The following is a 21,081-nucleotide window of genomic DNA, read 5'->3' as shown; positions in this document are numbered from 1 at the left end:
TTTATAAAGATCAATATGTAGTTCACAGTTATGGCCACCGGATGTCGCTCTAGATTACAAAATGATGTGCAAGGAGAATATTCCTGGATAAAGCGCCTGCATTGTGTTATATGTTCTAGACTTTTCTGGATTATTTCCAGTCGGGCCTGTGTGATAATCCGCTCTATGTGTATAAGTATACAAACGTCCTGGACAAGACCTAATAAAGCGGACACGCGCTAGTCCTGGGCAGCTGATACTTTGGGGTTGGGAATATCTTCCTTTTCTGTGCCCAAGACAACCCAGTCACATCTTACATTTACATCTAGAAAACTGGAGTCCCTTTTATTATTGCGGATAAGAGTTACGAGTGTCAGTGAGGAATAGAATTCTATAGTGACGGCTTTTCATGGGAAACCTCCAATCTCATAAAGCAGCCGGGAAGATATTCTGTATCTCACTCCACACAAGAAAGACACCAAAATAAAATATCTTTAACCATTTATTAAGAAAATAAAAAATCCTTCATTGTACAAGAATTCCTTCTAAGTTTCTATAAAAATGAGCGGAGAATTTACAGAGATAAATAGAAAGATCTGGTGCACAAGACTGTAAGGAGGAGAAGTGTCCGGATGTGTCAGGAAGAGCTGAGTCCTGTCTGGCCCTCGGGGTCACTGGTTGGGGTCTCCGGGGGGTTTTGTTCTCCATTTGCGGGGCTGGGGGTAACATTGATAGGTATGGCTCTTTCTTCAGACGCCGGCAGGGCCAGTCTAGGAGCCTGAAAGCAGAGCTGGCCGTCCTTGGACAGGGAGCACAGGAGGTCCTCAGGGTTGACGTCTTGCGGGAGCTCAGCTTCACTCCTCCACTCTCTGGACTCATGGAAAGAGACGCCATTCTCTGTCTCCTTCTTCTTCTCATGTTTTCCTGAGACAATGAGTCTCCTGCCTTGCGTTCTGACTGTCAGCTCCTCGGGAGAGAAGCCACTGACGTCCAGGGTGAGCTGAAAGTTTTCCTTGCCCTCTTCTCCTGAGGTGGAAGCCTTTCTGTCGGTGTCTCCAGAGCGGCTGTTCAGATGGAGCCTCCGTTCCATGTCCTGGGCCAGTAGATGGTAAGCCTGGTTGGCCCGCTGCCTCCTCCTCTCCATGTCTCTCCACATGCTGGTCATGTCACCTTCCAGCAGGCCAAACATGAGTTGTGTATCCGGCCAGAGAGTGCGGGCAGGATGACTGCAGACACACAGAGGGCTGTATGATGGCTGCACAAGGCTCACAGGAATCATCTTCTGCTGCGGGTTTTGCTGAAGCTCCTTGTCTTGGTTGAGTAGAGGCGATGTGTTTGTCAGCGGCTGCTTTCTGGCTGCTCAGTACTGCCGGCTGCTGCAGCGCAGCTTCTTATATATTCACTGCTGTGTCTTCTGGCGTCTTCCGGACACTTCCATGTGCTCTCTGTATATGGAGTGTAAGGGAGGGGACTGGACATACAAACACTGAATGATACATGAGGGCGGGGTGGAGGCGGAGCAAGAAACCTCCAGCATAGACTGGAAATGGGGGCGTGTCAGGTGGGCAGAGCCAGGAAAGTGACAGCCGGAGGTTTCCAGATCATTCACACTTCTGTCTGTTATGTATACAGTGTTATATAATAATAAGTAAGGACACTATATATGATAATAAAGAGGTCACTGTATATAATGACAAATGAGAACACTGTATATAATAATAAGGAGGTCACTGTATATAATAATAAAGAGGTCACTGTATATAATAATAAGGAGGACACTGTATATAATAATAAGGAGGACACTGTATATAATAATAAGGAGGTCACTGTATATAATAATAGGAGGACACTGTATATAATAATAAGTAAGGAAACTGTATATAATAATAAGGAGGACACTGTATATAATAATAAGGAGGAGACTGTATATAATAATAAGGAGGTCACTGTATATAATAATAAGGAGGTCACTGTATATAATGACAAGTGAGAACACTGTATATAATAATAAGGAGGAGACTGTATATAATAAAGAGGTCACTGTATATAATAATAAGGAGGACACTGTATATAATAATAAGGAGGACACTGTATATAATAATAAGGAGGTCACTGTATATAATAATAGGAGGACACTGTATATAATAATAAGTAAGGAAACTGTATATAATAATAAGGAGGAGACTGTATATAATAATAAGGAGGTCACTGTATATAATAATAAGGAGGTCACTGTATATAATGACAAGTGAGAACACTGTATATAATAATAAGGAGGAGACTGTATATAATAATGAGGACACTGTATATAATAATAAGGAGGTCACTGTATATAATAATAAGGAGGTCACTGTATATAATAATAAGGAGGACACTGTATATAATAATAAGGAGGTCACTGTATATAATAATAAGGAGGTCACTGTATATAATAATAAGTAAGGACACTGTATATAATAATAAGGAGGACACTGTATATAATAATAAGGAGGAGACTGTATATAATAATAAGGAGGTCACTGTATATAATAATAAGGAGGTCACTGTATATAATAATAAGTAAGGACACTGTATATAATCATAAAGAAGGAGACTGTATATAATAATAAGGAGGACACTGTATATAATAATAAGGAGGACACTGTATATAATAATAAGGAGGAGACTGTATATAATAATAAGGAGGACACTGTATATAATAATAAGGAAGAGACTGTATATAATAATATGGAGGACACTGTATATAATAATGAGGTCACTATATAATAATGAGGGCACTGTATATAATAATAAGGAGGAGACTGTATATAATAATAAGGAGGTCACTGTATATAATAATGAGGACACTGTACATAATAATAAGGAGGACACTATATAATAATCAGGACACTGTATATAATAAGGAGGTCACTGTACATAATAATAAGGAGGTCACTGTACATAATAATAAAGAGGTCACTGTATATAATAATAATAAGGAAGACACTGTATATAATAATAAGGAGGACACTGTATATAATAATAAGGAGGAGACTGTATATAATAATAAGGAGGTCACTGTATATAATAATAATAAGGAAGACACTGTATATAATAATAAGGAGGACACTGTATATAATAATAAGGAGGACACTGTACATAATAATAAGGAGGGCACTATATAATAATCAGGACACTGTATATAATAAGGAGGTCACTGTATATAATAATAAGGAGGTCACTGTATATAATAATAAAGAGGTCACTGTATATAATAATAATAATAATAAGGAGGAGACTGTATATAATAATAAGGAGGTCGCTGTATATAATAATGAGGAGGACACTGTATATAATAATGAGGAGACTGTATATAATAATAATGAGGACACTGTATATAATAATGAGGAGACTGTATATAATAATAATGAGGACACTGTATATAATAATAAGGAGGTCACTGTATATAATAATAAGGAGGACACTGTATATAATAATGAGGACACTGTATATAATAATAAGGAGGACACTGTATATAATAATAAGGAGGTCACTGTGTATAATAATAGGAGGACACTGTATATAATAATAAGGAGGTCACTGTATATAATAATAAGGAGGACACTGTATATAATAATAAGGAGGTCACTGTATATAATAATAAGGAGGACACTGTATATAATAATAAGGAGGTCACTGTATATAATAATAAGGAGGACACTGTATATAATAATAAGGAGGTCACTGTATATAATAATAAGGAGGACACTGTATATAATAATAATAAGGAGGTCACTGTATATAATAATAAATAGGACATAGTATGAAATAGTGAACATTATATGTAACTAGCAGTTACCCGCGACTTCGTCTACGGGTTGGCGGTGAACTGCTTATATTTCTTGTTCCCCCATCTCTGCCCTCAGTTTGTTGTCCCCTCCTACCCGCGAATTCCTTCGCAGCCCCCTGACCCTGGCGCGAACCACCTGCAGCGCCACCCCCACGTCCCTTTCCTTGCGGCTGCGGTGGGCCCCTCCTACAGGATGGTGGGTCGGGAGGCAACGGCCTTGCTGCTGCGCCTCAGCCCCCCCCTCTTTCCCGCTTCCTGCGTCCCCGGCCCTGCCCTTACCCACAACCCGCTCCCCCTGCCCCCATATTGAGATTACAGTGACCTCCTACATCTCCCCCTTCCACCCAGCACCAGCCACCCGTGACTCCGATGACCGTAACCCTCCACCCTCCCTTCCACATGTGCAATCTGGGCCCCCTCCTCTACGCACCCTCGGCCCTGTGGTACCATTTCCCCCCCAGCAGAACCCCTCCCTAACCACTACCACCTCCCCCCCCATTACACACCACCTGTTGTAACCCACCACCTCCGCTAAGCAACCTGTCGATCAGTGTCCCCACAACACTTACCATGATGATGCCGGGGAGCTGTGTGTGTCGCGGCTGCAGCTTCAGCAGTCATGCGTGGTGCTACCCGAGGCGTCTGTGTTCCCAGCCGCAGAGTACTGGGAGCCGTGTTCGGCCGGGTTCCGCTGCTGTATGATATGCCGGCCGGAGGCAATGTGTGGTGGCCGGCATATGAGCGGCGTATGGAACCATGTGCCCAGCCGCCATGTTTGTGACAGTGTGTGAAGAGAGTGGAGTAGTCTGGTGGGCGGAGCCGCGGATCCTCCCAGTGGTGGGGTCGGTAAAGATGGCTGAGCCGGAGAGTGAAACAGGTTGGCTCCTGCAGGATGGTGAAGGTGAGTGTGAGAGTGCTGAAGTATATGTGAATGTGATTGTGTGTGGTTAGGGGCTAGGTTGTAGAGAGGAATGTGAAGTTTAGGGGCTTGCTATGGGCCAACGTGTGTGATTTTGCAGAGATAGTGATGTGAGTTGGATGTTTGTGTGGGTCGTGGGAAAAACGTATGTGCGTTATTGTGACGAAAAGTAGCCTATTGCGCAATCCTGTGTATTAGCTGTGTTTGTGGAAAATTTGAGCCAAATCGGTGGAGCGGTTTTTCGGTGATTGAGGAACAAACATCCAAACACACAAACCCACAAACTTTCACATTTATAATATTAATAGGATAATAGAGATGAGATCTAACCATATACACTTATTAGGATTGCGCCATCTCACCATATCTCGATTTTTCCTCAGGAAAGAAACCCTGAAACTTTTTGAAGACAAAGATGAAACCCTCTCCCATCTTTTTGGTGTATAATTCCCCTGGAGATAAATCTTACGACTCCCCATATAATGAATGCACCGGGTGTAATTTACACTGATGAGGAAAGCTCCAATACCAGCTCCGGACCCCCAACTGTCATAAGATAGAAAGAGGAACACAAAGTGTGGCACGCTATGCAAATTTAGCTCCACCCACTGATATGTTGACTCCGCCATTTCTCTTTGTTCCCCCGCTCAGTATAAATTTCCTACAGTCACCCTAATATGATATGCCCCCACATTATGATGTTCCCCTCCAGTTGCCTCACAGTATGAAGAAAGGAGGACCATGAACTGGGGCACCTGGAGGGGGACATTAAACCCATGGAGTTAGCTGGAGGGGGACATTAAACTGGGGCAACTAGAGGCAAATATGTCCCTCTCCAGTTACCCCATGGCTTAATGTCCTCCTCCAGTTTCCCCCCGTTTAATGCCCCCCCTTCATTTGCCCCCCTAGTTTCATGTTCCTATTTATCTGACCCCATTTTAATGTCCTTCCTTCCATATTCACCTAGTATAATGCCCCTTCCATCTGCCCCCAGTTTAATTGACCCACCTTCATCTGCCCCCACAGTTTAACATAAGTAAACACAGATACTTACCTCTCCTTGCCCGCTCTGTGCAGTCTCTTGTCTCAGACTGTTCAGTAATCTGCAGGCGCGATGTGAGTGACGTCATCACATCGCACCTACAGCTACCGGGGCCGGAGCACACAGGGATGTGCGTCACACACAATAGTAAACCAGGGGCTGTCTGAGGATGGCTCCTGCACCACCATTGTGTTTAACTGATTTATGTCCTACAGATGCAGATGAGTTGATACCGGGACACACCAACCAGGACAGGACCCAGAATCTGAGACAGTTGGGTGTTATACCAGATCTACTGGGGGAAGAAAGAGCGCCAAAGTATATCCCACTGCAGCATTCATGATGTTTTGGTATTTTTATTTCTTGGATATTTTCTACTCCTTTTTTTCTGTTTTTAAAAACATTGCAGCCAGACTGAAAATTCTCTATAGCCAAATAGGGGACATTTATCAGTCCATCTACTCCAGATTTTTTTTGCTCCCTTTTTTGTGCCAAAGATGTAACACATCCCCCATTCTCCACTTCACACACCATTTATTATCAGTCTGGATGACATAGAAGCGGAGAGCGGGCAGACAGAGCCAAACCTCCCAACCGTCCTGGATTCTGCGAGACCGTCCCGATGCCGGACTTACTAAATCTTCCCCAATGTGTCTGTTATTTGTGTAGATGAACCATAAGGCTAAGTGCGTGTCTACATGTAAGGAGGATTACTATTATAAGTCCCTGTACATTATAGAAGTAGTAGCTGGTACCCGCGACTTCGTCTGCGGTGATTGTAGAAGTGGGTATATACAGGCGCGGGTAAGGTTTTCGTAGTGTGTATAAGGTATGGGATATGAAATGTAACTGTGTATCTTGTTGTTACTGTAATTCTGAGAGCACATGAGACTTTTGTGTTGAATGTAATTTGTATTTCAGCCGCTATACGGTGTTGGTATAAACTGTACATAGTGACTTTGGGACAGAGGTATTTCAGGTTAATATACTTCGATATACGACATTGTATGATTTGTTATTTTCCGCCAGTACATGTAAGTTTTGGGCACAGGATACTCTTGAGTAAGCAACATAAAGTCTGGCCCTGTGCATGACAGTTTAGTAACTCCATGCGCCTCTCATTAATAGCAATTAACCCCATCATGTCCCTCACATTAACCCCAGTGTAAGAGTTACTGATAGAGATGAGCGAGTACTGTTGGGATCAGCCGATCCGAACAGCACGCTCGCATAGAAATGAATGGACGTAGCCGGCACGCGGGGGGTTAAGCGCGCTGGCTACGTCCAAGCGGAAGTACCAGGTGCATCCATTCATTTCTATGGAGCGTGCTGTTCGGATTGGCTGATCCCAACAGTACTCGCTCATCTCTAGTTACTGATATGTGAGAGACTTGGAGGTAATAATTAAGTATCTTTATTACTGAGGTCTTTTATTAGTACCTCCATGTCTCACATATTAGTAACCTTTATATGGGGCACACAGGGGTTAATATGAGGGACATGATGGGGGTTATTCCTATTAATGTGAGGTACATGGAGTTACTAACACTAAACTGATAACCCCAATACTGACATTAATGAGAATAGGAACTACAGGAAGGGAGCTGTGTGTTTCTTACTTTCAGTTTGCTAGCAGCTTCGGCAGGAGCTATCACTATAGCAGGCAGAGACTTGAGCGACTAAGCTCCACCCCCTGGGTTTCCTGCACATCTCGCAAAGGGGAGTGTCCTTATGCCTCAGCTCTAGCAGAGACTTCATTTAACTCTTGCAGGTCCTGTGCTGCTGGCGTGCCAGTGAAATATGGCAGGAGTGCCACTCTTGGCATGTGTGCCAGGGGTTGCTGACCTCTGCTGTAGGGGGTAAAATGAATTTTGTGGCTTGCTATGGTCCAAAGTGTGTGAGAGTGCAGAGATAGTGATGTGAGTTTGGGTTTTGTGGGGGTCCTGGGAAAAACGTATGTGAGCTATTGTGACGAAAAGTAGCCTATTGCACAATCGAGTGTAGGGACTATGTTTGTGGAAAATTTCAGCCAAATCGGTGGAGCGGTTTTTGCGTGATTGACCGCCAAAGATCCGAACATCCAAAGGGTCCTGGGGAAAACGTATGTGCGCTATTGTGACGAAAAGTAGCCTATTGCGCAATCGAGTGTAGGGACTATGTTTGTGGAAAATTTCAGCCAAATCGGGGTCCAAAGTGTGTGAGATTGCAGAGATAGTGATGTGAGTTTGGGGTTTGTGGGGGTCCTGGGAAAAACGTATGTGCGCTATTGTGACGAAAAGTAGCCTATTGCGCAATGGGGTGTATTAACTATGTTTGTGGAAAATTTCTGCCAAATCGGTCAAGCGGGTTTTGCGTGATTGACTAACAAACATCCGAACACACAAACCCACAAACATCCAAACTCACAAACTTTCACATTTATAATATTAATAGGATATACAGAGCTGTATATAATGTGACTAAACAGACAGGAAGATTTATTGTATAGCTCTGATTTATAAAGATCAATATGTAGTTCACAGTTATGGCCACCGGATGGCGCTCTAGACTACAAAGTGAAATAAAGCAGCCGGGAAGATATTCTGTATCTCACTCCACACAAGAAAGACACCAAAATAAAATATCTTTAACCATTTATTAAGAAAATTAAAAATCCTTCATTGTACAAGAATTCCTTCTAAGTTTCTATAAAAATGAGCGGAGAATTTACAGAGATAAATAGAAAGATCTGGTGCACAAGACTGTAAGGAGGAGAAGTGTCCGGATGTGTCAGGAAGAGCTGAGTCCTGTCTGGCCCTCGGGGTCACTGGTTGGGGTCTCCGGGGGGTTTTGTTCTCCATTTGCGGGGCTGGGGGTAACATTGATAGGTATGGCTCTTTCTTCAGACGCCGGCAGTGCCAGTCTAGGAGCCTGAAAGCAGAGCTGGCCGTCCTTGGACAGGGAGCACAGGAGGTCCTCAGGGCTGACGTCTTGCGGGAGCTCAGCTTCACTCCTCCACTCTCTGGACTCATGGAAAGAGACGCCATTCTCTGTCTCCTTCTTCTTCTCATGTTTTCCTGAGACAATGAGTCTCCTGCCTTGCGTTCTGACTGTCAGCTCCTCAGGAGAGAAGCCACTGACGTCCAGGGTGAGCTGAAAGTTTTCCTTGCCCTCTTCTCCTGAGGTGGAAGCCTTTCTGTCGGTGTCTCCAGAGCGGCTGTTCAGATGGAGCCTCCGTTCCATGTCCTGGGCCAGTAGATGGTAAGCCTGGTTGGCCCGCTGCCTCCTCCTCTCCATGTCTCTCCACATGCTGGTCATGTCACCTTCCAGCAGGCCAAACATGAGTTGTGTATCCGGCCAGAGAGTGCGGGCAGGATGACTGCAGACACACAGAGGGCTGTATGATGGCTGCACAAGGCTCACAGGAATCATCTTCTGCTGCGGGTTTTGCTGAAGCTCCTTGTCTTGGTTGAGTAGAGGCGATGTGTTTGTCAGCGGCTGCTTTCTGGCTGCTCAGTACTGCCGGCTGCTGCAGCGCAGCTTCTTATATATTCACTGCTGTGTCTTCTGGCGTCTTCCGGACACTTCCATGTGCTCTCTGTATATGGAGTGTAAGGGAGGGGACTGGACATACAAACACTGAATGATACATGAGGGCGGGGCGGAGGCGGAGCAAGAAACCTCCAGCATAGACTGGAAATGGGGGCGTGTCAGGTGGGCGGAGCCAGGAAAGTGACAGCCGGAGGTTTCCAGATCATTCACACTTCTGTCTGTTATGTCACTTAACTCATTTTAAGGGAAACATCTAGGAAAGGTTTCATCTATTGCGGCCCCCAGAACACCGCCATCTAATCTATCAGTGGTACTGAATGCTCCGTTATGAGATAAAGCAGTCACTCACAGTATAATGGATTTTCTTCTATACAGTCTTTATACTGATGACACCCGGCTATATACCTCATTCTGTGACATCACTCCTACTCTGCTACAGAACACCGGTGACTTTAGGTTCAACACTAGCGTTCAGCTCTCCGTCATTCGCGTCCACATGGGAATATAAAGGTCAAAGAGCCCGTCCACTAAAACAGTGGTGACCCATGGACCCCATAAACTATAATGACTGTAAGTCCATGCAGGACTTTTCTCTCCACTGTTATTCGATGGAATCTGGGGCAGAGTCTCCTATGGACGTGAATCTGACCTGACTGTCTCTATCATCGTCTTATCCGAAACAGCATCCAGGGAATCCAGGGGCAAGATCGTCATTGGACCCCCCAGTGACAAGGTTGCAGGTTCCAAGGGGCTGCCATGGGCGGCAAATTGTGGCGTTTCCATCCCGTGGGGCCTCGTCCTAAAAAAAAACATTATGATTTTTATTAAAAAAAAGTTGGTCTGAAAATAAGTCATGTCGCTTTTTTTCCTCTCTAGTAGAAAAAATCAGCTAGAGGAAAAAAAAAGTGCTACTGACTCCCATTGAAATGAATGGGAGGTGTTTTTTGAGAGATTTTGAGGTGGATTCCGCCTGAGTCACCACTATCCAAAATTAGAGTTAATTATCCAGTACGGTGAAGCTGTACAAAAAAAAAAAAAAATACTGCATTGCGCAAATTAACATATTTTAGTCACTTTGTAGAGATGAGCGAACACTAAAATGTCCGAGGTTCGAAATCCGATTCGAACAGCCGCACACTGTTCAACTGTTCTAACGGATTTCGAACCCCATTATAGTCTATGGGGGGGAAATGCTTGTTTTAGGGATACGCAAAATTCGATAAAATCATACTTACCAAGTCCACGAGTGACGGTCGGGCTGGATTCTGCTTGAAGTCTTCTCCCGTTGCAGGATCCCCGTGTCTTCTTCCGGGTGGAATTCACTGTGCCTAGGCATCTGGCCTAGGCAGAGCCGACTGCGCATGTGCGGGTATGCGCGTGCATGCGCAGTTGGCTCTGCCTAGGTCAGATGCCTAGGCAGAGTGAATTCCACCCGGAAGAAGACACGGGGACGCAGCGCGGAGAAGACTTCGGAAAGGTAAGAGAAGAACCAGCGTTGATTGGCAATGTATAGCATTCGGCCGATCAACGCTGGTTCTGCATCGAACCTTAAACTTCGAACAGCTAGTAGTGTTCGATCGAGTACGAGTATTTCGAATACCGTAGTATTTGATCGAACACCTACTCGATCGAACTCTACTCGCTCATCTCTGTCACTTTGCTTTCCCAAAAATATAACAATAAAAAGTGATCTGAAAGTCCTACACACCAAACACTGGTACCAATAAAAACTAGAACTTGCCCCGCAAATAAAGAGTCCTGACACATAACAGTGCAATAAAAAAGTTATAAGCGTCAGAATACGGAGACCGCAGGAAAATCCTTCATTAGCAAAAAGTAGCGTTTTATTTGTAAACGTGGTAAAACGTAATATAAGCTAATATAAATCTGGTATCGACGTAATCGTAAAGACCCGCCGGACAAAGCTGCCATGTCATCTATAATGTAGAGTGAACATCGTAAAAACAAAATGCAAAACAATACTATAGGATTGTGTGTTACTTCACATGGACCCCAAAACACGGAAATAAAAACCAAAAATGGCGACAAATAAAAGTACAACTCCAGTAAAATTCAATACTGAGCTGCAAGATAGGCCCAGACCCCCAAATGCATTTACTTGAGCCAGGCGCGTGGCCAGATGGACTTACCTGAATTTGGGGGACCAAAACTGTCACCACCAGAAACTGTATGGGAAATAAACACTCCACTATCTAATAACAAAACCAGTATCCACCATTAACGTACTAGGATGATGCGGAGGATGAATCAGGGCAGTAATGTCCAGGTACTGTTAATGAAGAGATGTGTGCTATGAGCAGGGGTGAACCAAGGGTTTGTGCCGCCTGAGGCAGACGTCAGAAAGCCACCCCCCCCCCCCGGAGGAGGGGGCGGGGCGGAGCGAGCATCGTTAGCAGACAGAGAGCAGGCAGGGAGAGGAGCTGCTCTCTGCTAAGCGTGAGGGGCGGCCGCTGGAGCAGCGCTGCGTCCACAGGGCCACCGCTCGCTTCCCGTGCCGGGCTGCTAAGACGGTGACGCTAAGCCAGTCCAGGACAGCTTTAGGTCGCCTCATGGGAGGTGCGGCTCTGGCTATGAGATAAGCAATATTCGGATAACAAATCTTAAAATAGTTTTCTAAGAGATCAAGTAGTATCTGGTAACAAAAGGGTTAAAGCTCATGGTTTGCTATCCAAAGAGATCACATCAGAGTTTAAATCAGAAGACAAGGGCATTGTAGTCACAAAGTTCAGTTTCTAAGAGATCAGTCTGAAGCGGCGATACACAAAGAGTCAGGTCACAAAGCCAAACAAGGTAAATAACTGCAGGCAGCGAGCTGAGGAGGAAGGAAGTTTAAAGGGATTCTACCATTAAAACCTCTTTTTTGTGGATAAGACGTCGGAATAGTCTTTAGAAAGGCTATTCGTCTCTTACCTTTAGATGTGATCTCCGCCGCGCCGTTCCTTAGAAATACCGTTTTTTACCAGTATGCAAATTAGTTCTCTCACAGCGACGGGGGCGGCCCCAGTGCTGAAGATGCGATGGGGGTGTCCCCACTGCTGCTCGAGAACACAATCCTGCGACGCCTCTATCTTCGGCTGGATCCTCTCTTTCTCTGTCGTCTTCCTCCTGCGTCACCTCCGACGCCTGCGCAGTTGGCTCTGCCAGTGAGACACCAGCAGAGCCGGGTGCGAATGGCAGCCGGCGGCCATTTTTGGGAGGCCGCTCCTGCATTGAACTACAAGAGCAAGAGCGGCCTTCCAAAAATGGCCGCCGGCTGCCATTCGCACTCGGCTCTGCTGGTGTCTCACTGACAGAGCCAACTGCGCAGGCGTCGGAGGAAGAACACAGAGAAGGGGAGGATCCAGCCAAAGATAGAGGCGTCGCAGGATCGTGTTCTCGGGCAGCTGTGGGGACGCCCTCATCGTATTTTCAGCACTGGGGCCCGCCACCATCGCTGCCAGAGAACTAATTTACATACCGCTAAAAAGGTATTTCTAAGGAACGGCGCGGCGGCAATCACATCTAAAGGTAAGAGACGAATAACCTTTCTAAAGGCTATTCCAACGACTTATCTACAAAAAAAAGAGGTTGTAATGGTAGAATCCCTTTAAATACGTCTCCTGAGCTGGTAATTGGACAAGGCCAGTTACATTGCAAAAGCTTCCCAGGTGAACATGGTAACCTTACAGCAACAGCGGCAAAACTGATACTCCTAACACTAGACTTGCCTACTGTAATTCCTTACTAATCGGTCTTTCCCTAATTAAACCTTCCCCTTACAATCTATTCTAAATAAAGTGCTGCAGAATATGGTGACGCTATAAAAATACAATGTTCTATTATTACATCTCTGCCCAACTCTTTACAGCAGTTACAAAGACTGAACACTAGATGTCACTGTTCCCCCTACTAACACTTTAGAGCCTATCTTTCCTCTACTGCTTGTGCTATTTAACACTCCTTGCGGGTGTCTAAACATTTCATTAACCCTTTAACAAGGCCTATTTGTTATTTAATGACCGATCCATTTGATACATTTTTTAATCCTCGCCTTCAATAGGGATTTTAATAATTTAAGACTAAAATTTATTCAATGGAGAATTAACCCTTTAAGGGCTGAGCCTATTTTGGTATTAAGGACCGCCAGAATTCCGTCATTTTTGTGGTGAACAAATTCAGAGATGCATAACTTTCTGTTTTCCCCCGCTATGTCGGTATGTGAGGATTTTTTTTTCTTTTGCTTTATAAGTTTCGATTTTCATTGGCAACATTTTGGGGTACGGCAATTCCAATGTTTTCAATTTTTTGATGTCCGTGCAACATACATTACGTCAATTACATGACCTTCATTAGGTCAGAAGAGTTATGGCATTGCAAAATATGTTTAGGTTTTACAACACTTTAAGGGCCCGTGCACACGGAGTTAACGCGAGCGTTTTTTAGCATATTACACGTGTGTAAAAATAACACAACACGTTTTTTACACGTGTAAAAGATTTCATTGAAGTCAATGGGCGTGTATTATGCTAAAATACGCTCGCGTTAACTCCGTGGGCACAGGCCCTAATATTTTTGCACTATTATAGAAAATTTCAAGGGAAAATAAATAGTTTTTATGGGCCATAACGTTATTTTTTCATCAATGTTGTCACCAATTTGCTAATTCTTTTTGGAACAAATCACATTGTTACTAGAACCAGCTTAAAATTCTTATTAGTTATTAACTTTTAGTATTTTTTGATAGAATAATGAAAAAAGCCAATTTTTTGGCCAATTTTCTACATTCATCGTGTGGTTTAAGTAATGTGTTATCTTTATTATACTGGTTCTTGAAGTTGCGACTGTAGCAAATACAGAAATTTTTTGTTCTCTAGAATTGTTCTTATTACGGTGAACTTTTTTTTTTTAAACATTCTACTAGGAGAAGTCACAATGTGATGTGTAAGCTGAGATAAGGTTTTGGTTTCTTGTATTATTTCCTGTCAGCAACAAGCTGACGGGCGATCGTGGCCTGCTGGGGGAGCAGTATATCAACCAGGGACAGAAATAGACTTGACAAGCTGATCAGGAGGGCCAGCTCTGTCCTGGGGAGCCCCCTGGACCCAGTACAGGTGGTGGGTGACAGAAGGATACTGTCCATGGTGAGCTCCATGCTGGAGAACAAATCCCACCCCATGTATGAGACCTTGATGGGACTTGGCAGCACTGTAAGTGACCGACTGCTTCACCCCAAGTGTGAGAAGGAGCTATCGCAGGTCCTTCCTTCCAACCGCGACCAGGCTGTATAATCTACATCAGTCCAAGTGAAGATCACTCCGCACAGAAAACTAAATGATCCTGAAGTCCTCCTTCTTTCTCTTCTGTTCCTTAGCTGCTATGGGCTCCTAGTATATCTTCTCTTCTCAGCTTATGTGTGTCTATGTCTGTAATATATTACTGTGTATTATCCTGTATCTGTATTACTATGCTGCTGTAACATGCTGAAATTTCCCCACTGTGGGACTATTAAAGCATTATCTTATCTTATTAGACGGAGGCGTTAGACATTCTCCGTGTACAGAAGTGGGTTGGTGAATATTTTATTAAATTGGTCTTTGTTTTATAGAAACACACAAAAATGAAATACCCACAGAATATTATTGGCTCGGTAACGTCACGTCCTGAGAAGGGGATTAACCCATTAGGGGTTCTCGTTTCCTTGCTACTGTTCATTATAAAGACTTCACTATGATAACCAAATATATTAGGGCTACAGATCAGCCGGTCCAAGTCATCTCTATTGCCCCTCTGAATTATGGAGTGGTCAAATGTTTTCATGGTCATCCAATTGTCTCTAGTTTCAAAAATTTGTGAATTATACCCCCAAATTGTACAGACTTTAGACATACTGTGCACCTTACGTCTTACAGTTCTTGCTCCTGTCCTGACCTGCTCTAACCTGGTTGTCCTATCTCTTCCGAAAGATGCTCTGTAGGATTAAGAACTGGGAGGTCGTTGGAGCAAGGAAAACATGTTGTCTTCTTCTAAGAACCATGACCATACAACTCTTGAGGCATGGTGCATCCTTCTGCAGAAAATGACCTTCTGCCATAGTGTAAACAGGTGCCAAAAAAACATTCCCTACTCGAATTCCACCAGCTTGAACTATTGACACCGGGGTGTGGAAAGAAAACATTTCCCACATCATTACTCCACCTCTACCAGCCTGAACTGTTGGCACCTGTTTCATAAGTCTTGTGCCGAATTCTGACCCTGTTTCAGCATGATGAAGAAAAATCTGGATTCATCTGACCAGGGCCAGGTTTTTCCACTGCTCAGTGATAGTGTTTACTTCTTTTTCCTCCTGGAGTCTTGGCTTTCTGTTTTCCCTAATCTGCTATGGCGCTTGTGCTGGTCATCTACTGTTATAACCCCTCCGTGCTATATGCTAGGAATGAGGAGCTGTATATTCGGACACATTGGTTGGACACCAGCGTTGTACCTTGTGATCATCAGAACGATTCTTGACCTCCTCTGACCCCTTTCGCTGTCTAGTTGTTTACAAACAAAGGATCCCTTTTTCGCTGGATGTTTTTCTTGGTATACTCTCTACTTCGTAGAATGAGAACAACCCACATGGTGCCAGTTTGTTTAATACTGAAATACTGGCCAGTCTAGCACCTATGATCAGGCCTTGTTCAAAGTCACTGAGATTGCTAGATTTTCTCCTGCTTAGGCTATATGCACACAATCGTGTGCTTTGTCAGTGTGCTAGCTGTGTTTTTAGCGCATAGCACACTCACCTTTTCATTTCTTCGAGCCCCATAAACACATCTGTAGCCAAGAAGCAAAAGTCCATTTTGTGATCCAGGCGTATTAATTGAAAGTTATCAATCTACTAGCAGGAGGCCCCGGCTTCACACGGGTATATTTCATTTATTGTTTGTGTAGTGGCCCCATAAGAATTGCCCAGTTTTCCACAGGTGTATGGAGTAAAGCTGTGTGTATGTAACCTTGTGTAACAGTGTCCTCCACAGCGCCCTGCTCCTTTAAAGCTGACCTACAACAGTGAAGAAAAATGGCTGGGTTGTTATGGAAACCTGGAGTAAAGCTGTGTGCATATGGAGACTAAGTGCCTGCGAGCTTCTATTAGCTGATAAGTGACCGTGTGTATAGCAGCTGGAATATGAGTGAAAGACCCGCAGGTTTGTATTGGCTAATGCAGGTCATTGTTTTGAGAATATTGTATCTTAGGAATGTTACGTCCTAGAGAGCTGAGACCCTGTTTAAAACCTTCCCTGACATCTGATGTACTTGTTTGCCAAATTTGGTGAAAATCGGTCCAGTCGTTTGGTCATGCATAAAGAACAGACAGAAACTTATTTTTATATCTACATAAGAGAAGAGATGGAGAATATAAATAGCACACGGATCCCACCTGTGTGCCATCCACGCCATTTTCTCACTTACCAGTATACGCACACATTCATGTATGTAGCCTTTGGGGTCTCTGCACTCCAGGGTCACGAGTCTACATTCCATATAGAGAAAGGGGCAAGTGTCTCTAATAAATTGGCCATTCGGTGTATATTGTACTGTACATTTCAGCAGTGTATCACCCTTAAAGAGGACCTTTCACCACTTTTGGGCACATGCAGTGTTATATACTGCCAGAAAGCCGACAGTGCGCTGAGTTCAGCGCACTGTCGGCTTTCCCGATCTGTGCCCGGTGTAAAGAGCTTACGGTGCCGGTACCGTAGTGCTCTATGGTCAGAAGGGCGTTTCTGACCATTAGCCAGAGACGTCCTTCTGCCTCGCGGCGCCTATCACGCTGTGCTGTGGAGCCGGGAGGAACTCCCCCCTCCCGCTCCTGATAATGCTCGTCTATGGGCGAGCGCTGTGAGCAGAGGGAGGGGGCGTTCCTCCCTGCTCCACAGCACAGCGTGATTGGCGCCGCGAGGCAGAAGGACGTCTCTGGCTAATGGTCAGAAACGCCCTTCTGACCATAGAGCACTACGGTACCGGCACCGTAAGCTCTTCACACTGGGCACAGATCGGGAAAGCCGACAGTGCGCTGAACTCAGCGCACTGTCGGCTTTCTGGCAGTATATAGAACTGCCTGTGCCCAAAAGTGGTGAAAGGTCCTCTTTAAGAACGTGATAAAGTTTTAAGATGATCAAATTTCTTGTTGTAGCTTCAGTTTGCTTTTGTAAATTAATAGTTTCGGTCAACATAATAATCTTTGGAATATATCTTACCAGAGAAAAGTGCTCCTATCAGCTCCTCTCCTGCCTGCTAAATTGCTCAATTCTCTGAGATTCAGGGTGGACAATTGCAGTTCATAGACAGATAAGATTACATAGAAGTATATGAAGAGGGGAAAGAGGAGGAGCCTAGAGAGTGGGAAATAAACTCAATAAACGCCATAGGCAGCATGTAATAGAAGTCAATGGATTTTACTATACACTGCAATACATCAGTATTGCAATGTATAGTATGAGCGATCACACCTCCTAGAGTTCAAGATCCCTAAGGGGTCTGAAAATAAAAGTAAAAAAAAAAAGTAAAACGTTTTTAAAAGTATAAGAAAAAAACACAAAAATATAAATCTCCCCCCATTCCCTAGATCACATATAAAAATAAACAAAACTGATCATAAACAAGTCAGGTAACCCCGTGCTCAAAAATGCCCAAACTATTAAAATATAAAAATATATATCCCATATGGTGAACGGCGTAGCAAGGAAAAACAATGAAATTGCCAAATGGCTGTTTTTTCAACACTTAGCCTGCCAAAAAAAATTGAATAAAGAGACCAAACCATCAGACCTTCCCCCAAATGGTATCAATAAAAACGCCATCTCGTCCTGCATAAAAAAGACGCTGCACCCAGCTCCATACACATGAATATAAAAAAAAAAAGTTACATGTGTCACAATTTGGCGACAAAAGAAATATTTTAAAGAAGTTTTTAATTTTTAAAGTTATCAAACATTACAAATACTGTATATATTTGATATCGCCGTGATCGTCCTGACCCTCAGAATATAGGTACCATGTCATTTTTACCACACAATGAATGCATACAAATTAAACCCAGAAGAATTTGGCGAAAATGCGTTTTTTTTTTTCGAATTCCGCCTAATTCTGAATTACTTTTCCAGCTTCCCAGTACTTTGTATAGGATATTGAATGGTCTTTACAAAGTACAAATTGTCCCACAAACAATAAGGGGGCTTTCACACTACCGATGGTGTCCGCTCAGCAGTGTCCGGGGCTAGTGTCCGTATAAGATTATGGTCCGTTTGCAATTTCCATTCATTTTAATGGGATTTTATCTTGTGTCCGTTTACAACCATGTAGGTTTTTTCAAGCAGACAAAAAAAATCCTACATGCAGGATTTTTCTGTCCGTTTGAAAAAACGGGCAGCAAGTGCCTGTTATTTTTTTAACATTGAGGTCTATGGGCAACAGACATATAACGGACAGTAACTGATAGCCATCAGTCACTGTCCGTTTTTGTTTTTTTAAAACGGACACCTTCTGAGCGGACACAAACGGGAGTGTGAACCCAACCTAAGCCATCATGTGACTCTGTGAACTGAAAAAGTTTCCCCACAGTTTGGCTCTTGGAATGTGGGGAGGAAAAAAACGGAAATGCAAAAACTAAAATTGGCTCAGTCCTGAAGAGGTGAAATGGGGAAGTTATTAACCGCAGTCAGAATAACCTGGGCTGTGTGACTGGAGGGAAATGTATGCTAGCTCATTGCTGGAGTAAATCTTCTGAATCTTTTACGCCATATTTCTAGCATAAACGATATGAAATCTAGCTAGACCGCATCCTCTCACCACGCCCCCTTTTCAGGGATTTAAGCAAAAAATTGCAACTTTTTTTTATGTCTTTCTATACCAGAAAACTGGTGTAAAAAGAAGATATAATAAATTTGCCCCAAGATCATACACGGTGCGAATTGGCCAAAGTCATCGCATGTGACTGTGTCACACTGTGTATGGGCAGCCTAATATTACATTAGAGATGAGCGAGCAGTGAAATATTCAAGATTCGAGTAGAGCATCAATATTCAACTACGCGATCGAATCCCATTATGGTCTATGGGAAAAAAATGCTCGTTTGAGGGGAAACCACTATTCGACTAAAGGAGAGTCACCAAGTCCAGGAATAGCAGGAGGAGAGTGTTTAGGAGGAGTGCTGTGCAGTTAAAGTGCACGGATTCCATTATAGTCTATGGGGTCCGTGCGCTTTAACTGCACAGCGCTTGCGCTGATATTCCGTTCGGGGGGCTCCTCCTGTTGTTTGAACTATCACAAGGCCATTTTATATCCCACAAAAGTCTAGGGATGTGTTCACAACAGACAAATATAGGACATAGGAATACACCCATTAAAGGGGTATTCCCACGTCGCATACTCACCAGTCTTTGTTGCTGTAAAATCTTCTGTCTTCCTGCTTTGTTGCGTCATTGGTGGGCGGGGTTACATATGCAAAGCCAGCGGCGACATGCCGCTGGCCCTGCGAGCACGCTCATAGATGGTGAGACCAGTCTAGCCTTCACAATACGAATATAGACCCGGCATCCGCTGTAATAGAGAGGCGGATGCCGGGGAGGGTTAGACACCGGCACAGGTGCCTGCAACATCGCTATGCTCCTGCCCTGCATGAAGCCAGCAGCGGCAGGAGCGATGCTGTTATTCCGCTCCCCCCCCCCCCCCCCATGTTTCCAGGGAAAAGGAGGTGATTTGCATTTTTAGTCTTTTTTAAAATACTGTATTTATTACACAACCTTTGGGTCTTGAACCCCAAAAGATCTGATCAGTAACACATTGCAAAATACCGGCATTTATATGACAGACTGCATAAAGCAAATGCATGCCAGACAAGCAGCCGATGCTGACCAGAATGGCGACGTCGGGAAAATGGCAACTTGCTTAATTTTGACTGAGCTGTCGGCAATCTTAATGCCCACGATCAATGCAGGAACGGATCGTGTACAGGTCTTTGCTATGTAATACACTCAGCTCCTGAGTGGCCGCCATATTTGGATACCCGGCATCCGTTGTACAATTACAGCAGATCTCGTGAAGGGGTATCCAGCACGTGTGACTATTTGAGAAATTTGTCACATTTTTTTAAAAAAAATTAATTAGATGAAGCAGTGGGCAATATGGTGGCTCAGTGGCTATCACTGTTGTCTTGCAGAGCTGGAGTCCTGGGAATCGAATCCTGCCATGGACAACATCTGTGAGGGTGGGCTCACACCTGCGCCCGGTCTCTGTCTTCTGCCGGAGAAACTGAATAGGAGACGGAAATCAGCAGTCAGTTTTCTAACCCATTCACTTGAATGGGTTTGCAAAGTGTCCGCCCGTGAGCGTCTTTTGCCTCTCCGTGGTGGACCGGATTTTTTAACCGGACATGCAGGACTGTGTCCAGTTCAAGAAAAACGGTTTCACCACGAAGACGCTCACGGGTGCACACTGACTGCCCGGTTTCCGTCTCCTGTCCAGGTTCTCAGGCAGAAGACGGAAACCCACAAAGTGGAGACCGGGCACAGGTGTGAACCCGCCCTAAGGAGTCTGTATTTCTCCCTGTGTTTGGTGAGTTTCCTCCAGGTATTCAGGTTTCTTTCCACACTCCAAAGACGTACTGATAGGGACTGTAGGTTGTGAGCCCTATATGGGACGGTGACTGACAATATCTGTAAAACGCTGCAGAATATGATGGCGCTATATAAGTAAGCAAAATAATAGTAATAAAAGTAATTTTAGAGCCATTTGATGACGGTC

General features: G+C 44.1%; 2 protein-coding genes across 2 annotated transcripts; both read right to left on the bottom strand.

Moving 5' to 3' along the window:
* Positions 1–508: 508 nt before the first annotated feature.
* LOC142209285 (heat shock protein 30C-like) lies at positions 509–1,411 on the bottom strand. The gene has a single exon (XM_075278220.1). It carries the CDS (start codon positions 1,256–1,258, stop codon positions 617–619), a length of 642 nt encoding a protein of 213 aa, XP_075134321.1. The 5' UTR covers positions 1,259–1,411; the 3' UTR covers positions 509–616.
* Positions 1,412–8,430: 7,019 nt separating this feature from the next.
* On the bottom strand, positions 8,431–9,333 carry LOC142209284 (heat shock protein 30C-like). Its single transcript, XM_075278218.1, has one exon. It carries the CDS (start codon positions 9,178–9,180, stop codon positions 8,539–8,541), a length of 642 nt encoding a protein of 213 aa, XP_075134319.1. The 5' UTR covers positions 9,181–9,333; the 3' UTR covers positions 8,431–8,538.
* Positions 9,334–21,081: the final 11,748 nt, after the last annotated feature.

The sequence above is a fragment of the Leptodactylus fuscus genome, chromosome 6, assembly GCF_031893055.1.
Source record: "Leptodactylus fuscus isolate aLepFus1 chromosome 6, aLepFus1.hap2, whole genome shotgun sequence".
Taxonomy (NCBI): Eukaryota; Metazoa; Chordata; class Amphibia; order Anura; family Leptodactylidae; genus Leptodactylus; species Leptodactylus fuscus.
The sequence above is the reverse complement of the archived record's forward strand: the minus strand, read 5'-3'. Positions and strand labels throughout refer to the sequence as shown.